Source organism: Pectinophora gossypiella, chromosome Z, assembly GCF_024362695.1.
Source record: "Pectinophora gossypiella chromosome Z, ilPecGoss1.1, whole genome shotgun sequence".
In the NCBI taxonomy this organism is placed as follows: Eukaryota; Metazoa; Arthropoda; class Insecta; order Lepidoptera; family Gelechiidae; genus Pectinophora; species Pectinophora gossypiella.
Genome location: NC_065433.1, coordinates 20,961,205 through 20,971,572, shown reverse-complemented (window position 1 = coordinate 20,971,572; position 10,368 = coordinate 20,961,205). Strand labels below are relative to the sequence as shown.

The window sequence follows — 10,368 nt, the reverse complement described above, 5'->3', positions numbered from 1 at the left end:
CATTTTCCGTGATTGACAATCTCGTGACAATGCTACAGTTTTGCATCTTTATTCTTGTACTTATTTAATTAATTATAAGACGATTTTTTCTTTTGCCTTAACTTTGTTGTTTTCCGTGATTTGTCACATTTATCACAAAATCGGGGGTGTCTGAGCGCTTGAGTTGCTTGCTTCGTGGTTCGGGTCTTACATGATTTTGTAGTCGTTACCGGGTCAGTTAACGGCTCTGTAACTGGAATGTCATCACCATTCGTCTTTTTAGTATTAGCTTCACCGCACAAGCATTTCTCAGAATCAATGACGTCACATAGAAGCTTCTTGAAATCTGTAAAGAGGTAAATTTGCAGGAGAACTACTTTATCGTAATGTATTTTAATTATGACTATTAAAGTATAAAAGTATACTTAAAAGTATTAGACGGATAATAATTGATGAAAAAACATTGTTTCTTCAATAAATAGGTATGTCCATAGGGACAACTATCGTGTTCAAATGCAAGAAGTTTTACATTAAATGAAACACGTTTCATTGTATGAAGATTTACTCCTTCCAAATGTCTAATAAAATTTCTTTGAAGTCTTTCAATTTCACAGTTGTTTTTGTTTTTATTGTTGTTGCCCACGTTTCGGGTCTCTGACAATTGTCGCTTTTGCATAATAATGGATACCATTGGTCTTTTATAGTAGATTCTTTTTCTTTTGGAGTAGTAAATTCACTTTTACTAGTCAAAGATTCTGTGGTCTTAGTAAATACCGGATAGTTAACAAGTTTTCCAGGAGTAGGAATGTCAATCTGCGAGGATTTAGTGGAAATAGTGTAGAATGTCGGAGTATCAGATATAAGAAATTCTGTTGCTTTTTCAGTAGTTTCACAATATTCACATGCTGTATGAGTATCAGGAATGTCTAAGGTTTTCCAGTCAAAAGGCATATCGCAACATGGTGTAATCGTTGATTTTTTAAATGAAGTTTGTGCAAATTGGAAAATTGTTGACGCTATCGAATTGAGGCAGTAAATAATATTGACTTGGTCATATTCTGTAACAAAATGAAATTGGTATTAGCTGTTCCCTGAAGCATGATGACTGAACACAAATGCTTAGAGTAAACTATCATTATTAATATAAGAATTAAGTTCTTTATAGAATTAATGTCATTAACATTATATACTTAATAACTTTTCCCTGTCGATTTAATGACATAAGTACTTTTATTTTGTTTATATTACAAATGTTTGTTCGTAGTGTGGGTGCATAGGTTCATTGTATGTCGAATATTCGACGATTGGTTGTCAATAATTGTATTTTTTTATGTTTTTTTATAAGTTTACGGCCTTACTTTACTTTTTAACATAGCAATAATTTTATTCGCTAGCTGTTTCGAATGACTTGCGAGAAACTAATTCAATCTTACTTAAGTAAATATGTTGCTACGATATAGTTTCGAAAATTAAGAAATATTTTTTTGGATGCACGTTGAAATAGATACAAGTACAAGTAATTTTATATTCTTGGTAGTACTAGGTAGGTATTATAATTATTACTGTATAGGATAGTCACATCTACAATATCTCCAGTCTCGGGGTTACCACCATAATTATCACACTATCACTGTCAGTGGTATGTTGGTTTCTGTAGAGGCAGTTGGTTCTTCAGCTTTTCTAGATGTTTTGTTAACCATAATGTTCCATCCTCATTGAGTGGATATTAGATTGATGCTTGGGATTTCTGAATTACTATTCTAGGTACCAGCAGTATCGCAATTAGGAAAACTTATAGTGTGATGTCTTGAAGTCTTAGTATATAAGTAGGGGAAGTTGCAGTCGCAGTTTATGCTTTAGTCGTAGTGGGCTCAGAAGATAGAAAGCGCAGTAGTCATTCTGCATCAGCCGGAATATTCAAGGCTTTCCAGTCAAAAGGCATATCACAACATGGTTTCGTCTGTTCAAAATTGAATTTAGTTGTTGACGGTAGCGTCGATTGCTTACAGTTAATATTATTGTCTTGGTTATAGCCTGTAACAAAATTAAATTGGTATTTAGCAATTCTCCGCAGAAAATAGGATAATGAATTTCAAAAATAGAATAGTCTTTTATATTTTGAGATTCTAGATTATGCTAGAGTAGAGATGGCGTGAAATGAAATAGTTTAGTTCATAATTTAAGAACATAACTTATCATTAAAAGTCAGTAATAAATTGTCTATGGCAGGCAGATGATTACTCGGTAAAGGTACAATTATAACATTATGAAAAATATACACCTCTTTTATACGTTTATTGAATTTCGAAGTAATTCCATTAAACTTTTGTATTTCTTGTGCTTTCTTTTTATATTTTTTGTAGAACTATACCAGTCTTTGGGATATTCGCACCCTGGATTTGCGCAAAATCTGGGGTACCACCACGCTGGTGTCGTGTTGTTACTTTTTGGAGGCCAATATGACCAACTTTCTTTTGTTTCTCTCATGGCAGTTGGTTGGTTGGTGATTTTTGTTAACCATGATGTTTCGTTAGTCAATTTAGCGGATGTTCGATCTGGAATTGTGCTTGGAGTTTCTGAATGGTCGAACCAGGTATGCCAATTAGGAATATATGTTGTGCGATGCGTAGTGTAGGCTGCAGTTGTCTTAGTATTGGGTGCATGTGTTGAAGTAGTGGCAGTCGTAGAAGGTTCAGAAGTTATAATTGAAGGTACAGTAGTCATCATAGAAGACCAAGTTGACATCCTTGTAGTTGAATCTGTTAGCTTGTGAGTACTAGTATGCTTTTTTGTTGTTTCCGATTCAAATGTATAAGTAATAGAATTCGGTGATACAGTAGTTACCCATGTACTTGGTCTGTCGCAACATTCAGTTTCACCCCTGAACTCTAAAGTGGGTGTGGTAGAAATAAATTTTGTGGTATGTGGTGTCATCAATTTTGTTGTGGTCGTTTTCGTGGTGTCTTCAATAATTCGTGGCGTTACAGACTTTGTAGTAAACCAAGTGGATGGCCAATCACAACACTTCGTTGTTTCTTCAAATATTATATCACTTGTCACCAAATCGGTCGTCTTACTCGTGATAGTAGTTGTTTTAGTAGAAGCAGAAGTTGTTGCATTTGTACTATTTGGTATAATTGTATATCGTTTCGGAATCGTGCTTGATAATGAAGATTTCAATAAAGTTGTAGTGTAACTTGTATCTGTCATCGGTGCCAGTGTTGTGATTGGTGGAACAAAATATTCTTGACAGAAACAAATACATATCTGCTTGTAACCTGAAACAGCAATGAAAACAAGTTCATGGTTTCTAAATGATTGTAATATTACAAATTACATACTAAAGTTTAAGCAGTAAACAAAGAACTTATCTTTATAATTTGAAGTGTTATAAAGCACTGTTCCTGTCACGAATTAAAAGAAATTGGAGTGTCGAAAAAAATAAGGATTGGAGTAAGACTACTTGCTCTTTCGAAATAAATTATTTAATTATATTTTCTACAGCATCCGGAAGGGCCAACGGTTGGCAAGGTTGGTCGAGTGTAAACGATACCATTCTGTTGGTTATCCACGCACTTCGTGTACTCTGAAAGATAACAGAGAAACCCAAGTTAATAAATTTTAGAATGTCAACCGTTTTATCTGGTTCGAACTAGTTTTACTCCAATCTAACTGTTGCAACATAGTTAAGATTGATGATACCCTTAAATACTTTGGACATAGGAAAGCCTTTTAACCGTTTACGACGCCGAATAATTTCGTTTAAGGTATTTAACGTAAACAGTGATAAAATTATTACTTTCTCTGAAGTTATAGGAATTACTTAGAATAATTAAATATTTTATAAAGGATACCAATAAAACGTTCTTGTTGCTAATCCGTTGCAAACAACACCATTTTTGTAATAAAACAAACCACCTTACAAATAAAAAATAAACCAGGGATGAACGTGGGTTTAAGTATTGAGCTTTTTTTTTTTGACGTGACTTATTGTAGATTTGCCGCAGATGGCATTAACTACTTGGCCGGACAAATGGGGAGCGCTGAAGGCTCTCACCCGGGCTGAAGGCTCTCACAGCCAAGCAAAGTTCAGTCGAATTGTATGATAATTGGATTTTGCTTGGCTGTGAAATACTTAAACCCAGGTTCACCCCTGGTTTATTTTTTATTTGTAAGATGGTAAGAGACAATCTACTTAATCCTAGTCTAAATATTGATCAGTAAACAAAGCGATCCTGTAATTACTCGGATTTAGTGATGATCTATGAGAATATTTTCTGAGAAGTTTTGTATTTGGTATGGATTTGAGATTCAAAGTTACAAATGAGAAAAGGAGAAAACTTACACATTTCATCCTCCTTAGTTCACAGTCACAAATTATACCGTACTACCTCTACTCTGCTTATCTAAGGCAAAAAAGGCAACTTGACAACCAGGGTTTTTGGAGTTTGTATGGAAATATAGTCTTGTGACGTCATCAATAAAAGTGGTCATACGTCATACTCACATGTTGAATGAGATTGATTTTTAACTTAGACTGGCTTCTATTTCTAGATAAGAATTTTATAATTTACCTTTGACCCAGTCAAATACCCTGTTGTTGCCCTAAAATGCAGGTCATAACGGTAATAACAGCGTATAGAGTCATTCAGTAGTTCACTTCAAAGAAACAAACCTTTTTATACTAAGTATTACGTATGTATGTATATATTAAATCAATAAACTACAATGCCATCTTAGGTTATTTTAAATGTCACGTGGATTGTAAGTACCTGTATTGTTATTTATATTATAGAACTAGCTTTTGCCCGCGGTTTTGCTCGCGTTAAATTCGGGGTAACACGGTTCTCCTTTCCTGATTTAGAACACAGAAGAGAACTCGAAACATAATCTAATTCCATAGCCAAAGCGATTGTCTTAGTCCTCAAAAGCCCAGAAATATTATAAATCTAAACTTAACGAATAATCCAATCCGAAAAACAACAACGTTATAAAGTCGAAACCGACTTTGTTTTCGGAAATCGGAACATCAAACCTGAAATCGATTAATAATCGGTTATTTTCCAAACCTCTAAATTATCTAAATATCGATATGCCTATCTGTATTATCGCTACCACAGATCATATATCGCTACTATCAATTATATTGCAATAATCGATTATATATAATCGATTATCGAGGTATTGATTAACATAGTATTGTTAACAGCCTCCGAGGTCTATTAGGCTCATGATTTTGAGGTCCGGGTTCGTTTTCCGATGGTGACATTGTCGAAATCACTTTGTGAGACTGTGCTTTCTTTGGTAAGGACTTTGCAGACTTGATTCCGTATTTCGGAGGTCACGTTAAGCTGTTGATTCCGGCTGTTAGCCGTAAGAACACCTCCACCAACCTGCCGTGATGCAGCGTCGTGGAGTACGCTCCAGTTGATTGAGGTGAAGCCTGTGCCCAGTAGTAGGACGTATATGTATAGACTGTTTTTTATTATTTAATATTGTTCAACCACATTATGCAACAATAGGTACTATCTTAACAAATACCTCGACATAATCGACTATATCTACCAATTATTCGATTATAATCGATCTAATTAGTAGATATTTTTAAAATATGATAGATATACGATAATGTCGTTATTGTCGTCGAATTAACAAAACACCCCCTAAATAGGGTTAGGAGGTCCATATTCCATAATCGATTAATCGATATTCGATTATAAAGCTAAACATGAACAGCCAAAAGTGAATCAATCGTGCACAATTTCCATCCCCAATTTTAGGGGCTGGGGAAGCTTTCCATAGAAATAAATAAGGCAGGTATTTTTCGTTAGAAACAGGGAGACCATGTACTAATTTTTAGCTTCCTACCATGAAAACTGGAAAAGTCCCGTATAAATTTTCAACCCCTCTTTAAATGGGTTGCACTATTTTTACATTGTTTTAAGTTTACGCGGTTATTATCAAAATTAAAGCACATAATAACGGGTTCTTACCGCGTTTAAATGGGGATTTCGACACTGTTGCAAGTGCCGACACTTGCAACAGTGTCGAAATATCGGGATCTCATATCCCCATTTAAACGCGGTAAGAACCCGTTATTATGTGCTTTAATTATTGCACTATTTTTGTTAGTCACAAATAGTCCGCGTACCAATTTTTAGCTTTCTACCTTGAAAATTGCGGAATGCACAAACTCCCACTCCCCATTTTAAAGAAATGGGGGGTTAGAAAGAGACAAAAAGTAGCTACTGCTATGTCTACTACCCATCCCTTCAACTATCTCCTTTTAAAAAATCATGTCAATTCGTCGCTCCGTTTTGCCGTGAAAGTCGGACAAATAAACAGACACACACACGCACACAATTTCCCATTTATAATATTAGTATGGATGTGTCATCTCACATTAGTCTCAAGTACCTGAATCTTGTGTTACGGATAAGTCGCTCCCTTATCTTAATCTGGACAATATTATGATGAATCTCATACCAAAAATTTTGTGAATGAGTAACGATTTTAGATTGATAGGGGAATATTTTATCTGATGACTCTAATACAAGGCCTTATACGTCTAAAGAACAGTGACAACGAGGAATGACTAATTCTCACGGAATAGTCATACATTTTGAGCACTGTAAGTACTTTGCGTTTGTTTCTACTTGGGTTTTTAAGAAGAGAAGCGAAGCACAAGATTATTGTTTTTTGTTGGATTTCCGCCTTAGAATCCTGTCAAACCCAAAAAAGGAAGGAAAACGGCCGGCCAATGAACCGAACCAACCTAAAAGGTTGTGAAACACAGTAATGCTGCACTATGTACCTACTGTTACCAGATAAACGCATTACAGTTTTATTTATGCCGCATAGGTCGTCGTTCCCAACGAATAAAATCGTAATCGAAAATAAAATACAGGACGGGCAATTAACTGTTTTTTAGTCTTAATAAAACTAAAATAATCATTATAATCATTGTAACTTGTGAAATAAGCTTATATTTATACGAAAAAGTAATTTACATTATATATTTTTAGCAATTTTATTTAATGAGTCATTAAGAAAAAAGTGGGAATGTCAATACTAGCACGTGTCTATTAAAATAATGGGGACTATATCTGCGATGAAGGCACCACAGATTATACCACATTTCTTTAAATTTATAATGGGAATATAGGAGTTGTGGGATTTTCTCACAAACTACACAGATTCAAATTATCGTGCTAAGTCTAGTGAATTTCAAACCAAAAATATTAGGTTAAGTATATGAAGTGTAAATTGTAAACGACATTACCGTAAAGATTTTTTTTCTTAATATACCCGAATATTACTGTTTGTGTATTTTACGGGAAAAACTGTAATAAAAGTATTCGGCATTAACTTTTTTCTTCGCGTAAATAAATAAACTCTATATGACGTAGTACAAAATGGTAAGGAAAAATACAAAAACAAAATGTACATATGAAGTATATCTCGAAAAACGTATTTCTGATTTGCGAGAATACGAAAACGATGGTAATAGTATATTACGATTTTATTCCATGGGGACGGCGAGATATATTGTGTATTTACTATTATATCTTCTAATATTAAAAACAAGCAAGCCCTATGAAAACAAAGGTACTTATGCAATTGCATTGTTTCTTCACGACGTTCTATATGAGAAAATAAATTGAAAATATTTTTAAAAAGTTGAAGAAAGTATTTTTATCCCATTTATGTAATTTACAGCCTAAGCAACATAGAGCTCGCCTGTGAACGAGGTATTACTGAAGTACGTACGCGTTTTGTAGTCGCAGTTGTATTCATACATGTCACACAGGTCGAGAAAAGCGCGGCGGGTGCCACACTCCGGTGAGCGTGCGCAGATCTTTACCCCGTCGTGCACACACGTCGTGGACAACGCACAGTAGTCGTCTGGCTGGAAACAGGAAGAACAATCTCTTTATTAACAAACTTTAAAAAAGAGGGAGGGCTATTAAAATACTTGGTTTCGCGTTTGCAACATATCAAAGAAAACCATTAAAGCACTTTGCGCTTTAAAGCGCTTTTTTACAGACCATAGCACAGTAGGAATATGACGATGTGGCGGCTTAAGAGACGCAATTATCTAGCCAATGTCTACACATTGGCTAGATAATTGATAAGTATAAGTATTGCATGGTAAGTAGTATAAGTAGAGGAGACTATTCTCCTCTAGCCCTAAAAATGGATACTAATGGTAGGTACGACCGTCAACAACTAACGATAAGGCTCGAAATGCAGAAAAACATCTATACTACATCACGCTTAGGTGTCGCAGAAACAATAATTGTTACGGTTTTAAACCTCAAAGAGTACAAAGTATAGTTTTTTCTGCTGAACACGAGGTGGTGTAACTAGCGCAATGAAGAATACATTTAAGTAGGTTCATCTAGGTACACCGCGTGTGTGATATAATTTACATTTAAAATATAATTTTATTATATTGCAATGAGTAAGTGTTCAATACACAGGTACCTATTCGAACATAAAAAAGTACGTGTCCGAACGTCCCAATGAAAAGGTCCACCATCGCACCAAGACTTGGACGTGTCATTTTTGTAAGTAGCTGGTAATCTAGAAATAAATACCAGATCCACAAACCAACTGAGTTCATCTTCTGTATATATATATATCAATAATGGCATAATTACTTTATTTTGAATGTAGAAACATCAGGGAATAAGTACTTAGTGTAAGTAAAGTTCTTATTTTTAATTCTGTTAACCAGCACCACCAAGCACCAGTTACCAGCACTGTTGTTGTTATAGTGTTATTTACCAGCACATCGGAACGCGTAATGGTCCAAAACACTCCTCAACAAAGCGTTATAACATACCTAGATATAGTATTCATCATCATATAATTAAACCCACGCATGTAGAGTTTGTAAACTTAGGTTTTGCATAGTTAGCCCGTGTAGAGTTAGAAGCTAGGCTCTACATGAGATCTGATACTTTGTGATAGTCGTCATGTTCTCGACTTGGCCACATTTTAAATGGAAATGTTTTTGTTGGGATATATGTATCTACAAATAATAGATTAGTCTCTGCTTACCCCGGTGGGAAATAGGCGTGAGTTTATGAATGCACGTATGTATGTTATTACTATATAACAAGCATTCATAATAATTTAAGTAGAAAATAAATCCATATTATTTCATCATCATCAGCCCATTAACGTTCCCACTGCTGGGGCACGGGCCTTCCCTATGGATGGATAGGGACATCGGGCCTTAAGCCATCACGCGGGCCCAGTGCGGATTGATGGTTATTAACGACTGCTAATGCAGCCGGGACCAACGTCTTAACGTGCCTTCCGAAGCACGGAGGAGCTCGAAATGAAAACATTTTTTTTGTGGTCACCCATCCTATGACCGGCCTTTGCGAAAGTTGCTTAACTTCAACAATCGCAGACCGAGCGCGTTTACCGCTGCGCCACCGAGCTTCACGATCCATATTATTTAACTAATTTAATTTCCGTTTAAATAAATAAAAACTTACGCTTAACAAATGTTGTTGTGTCCAAGGCAAGGTTAATACTGAAATTAATATATATAAAACGTTAGGTTTTTGATAATTCGTCTATACCTTTTTTCTACGGTAAGTGACATCATGAACTCAGGAAAAAAAGACAACGAAGTGTCATAAATTAAGTAAGTATTAGTCATCTATCATTCTTATTATCTTATGAAATCTACCGAGGGTCAAATACACCTACCACAAGGTACCTTAGTAAGGTACCCTGTGGTAGGTAAGGTAAGGTAACCTTACCATACCACCACTTACCATAGAGTAGGCATGTTACAAAGATAATAACACTAGCTTTTGCCCGCGACTTCGTCCGCGTGGCGTGTTATATAAGAGAGAGATCTTTGTGTGTGTGGGAGTGCATACTTATGCAGTTTAGATTTTTTCATAATTTTTTTTTCCTAATAACTCCCATTTTTCAAAATACAGCCAAAAATAAACTTTATATTTACTAAGGTATGCATGCATGCTAGATTGAATCAATTGATTGAATTGATTTTTTTTTAATTGATTGTTCATTGAGTTTTAATTTTAATACACACTTCCTCTCTTCCCTTCAACGTTGCTGTGCCCTACAGGGTCCATGTTTTAGTTCCTATGCCTATGTAACACCCCATTGTACTACATGGAATGCAATAAATAATTTAATTGAATTGAATTGAAAACATCTATCTTACGCGGTTTCGATTTTTTCATACAAATGTTTTTTTCCCGCTAACTCCCGTTTCCGTGGGAATTTTGCAATATCCTGTTGCAACTAAGGTCTAAGTTAACTAAGGTACCTGCATGCCAAATTTCAAGCGTCTAACTTAAGCGGTTTAGATTTTTCATACAAAAGGATTTTCCCGCA

The 10,368-nt window shown here is 35.2% G+C and overlaps 1 protein-coding gene across 9 annotated transcripts in view; it reads right to left on the bottom strand.

Moving 5' to 3' along the window:
* Window positions 1–37: 37 nt before the first annotated feature.
* The window catches only part of LOC126380643 (salivary glue protein Sgs-3-like), a 14,198-nt gene continuing 3,867 nt past the window's right edge, over window positions 38–10,368 (bottom strand). For 5 of the 9 annotated variants that reach the window (XM_050030194.1, XM_050030196.1, XM_050030193.1 and 2 more), the window contains 3 exons: window positions 9,492–9,529; window positions 7,750–7,888; window positions 2,215–3,257 (listed from right to left, as the gene is read on the bottom strand). In XM_050030194.1, coding sequence (XP_049886151.1) covers window positions 2,266–3,257; window positions 7,750–7,780 — 1,023 coding nt within the window. In that variant the 5' untranslated portion in view covers window positions 7,781–7,888; window positions 9,492–9,529 and the 3' untranslated portion in view covers window positions 2,215–2,265. Of the gene's footprint in view, window positions 326–435; window positions 2,014–2,214; window positions 3,258–3,446; window positions 3,566–7,749; window positions 7,889–9,491; window positions 9,530–10,368 lie in introns of those variants that run through there. The other 4 variants (XM_050030190.1, XM_050030197.1, XM_050030198.1 and 1 more) reach the window with 4 other exon arrangements.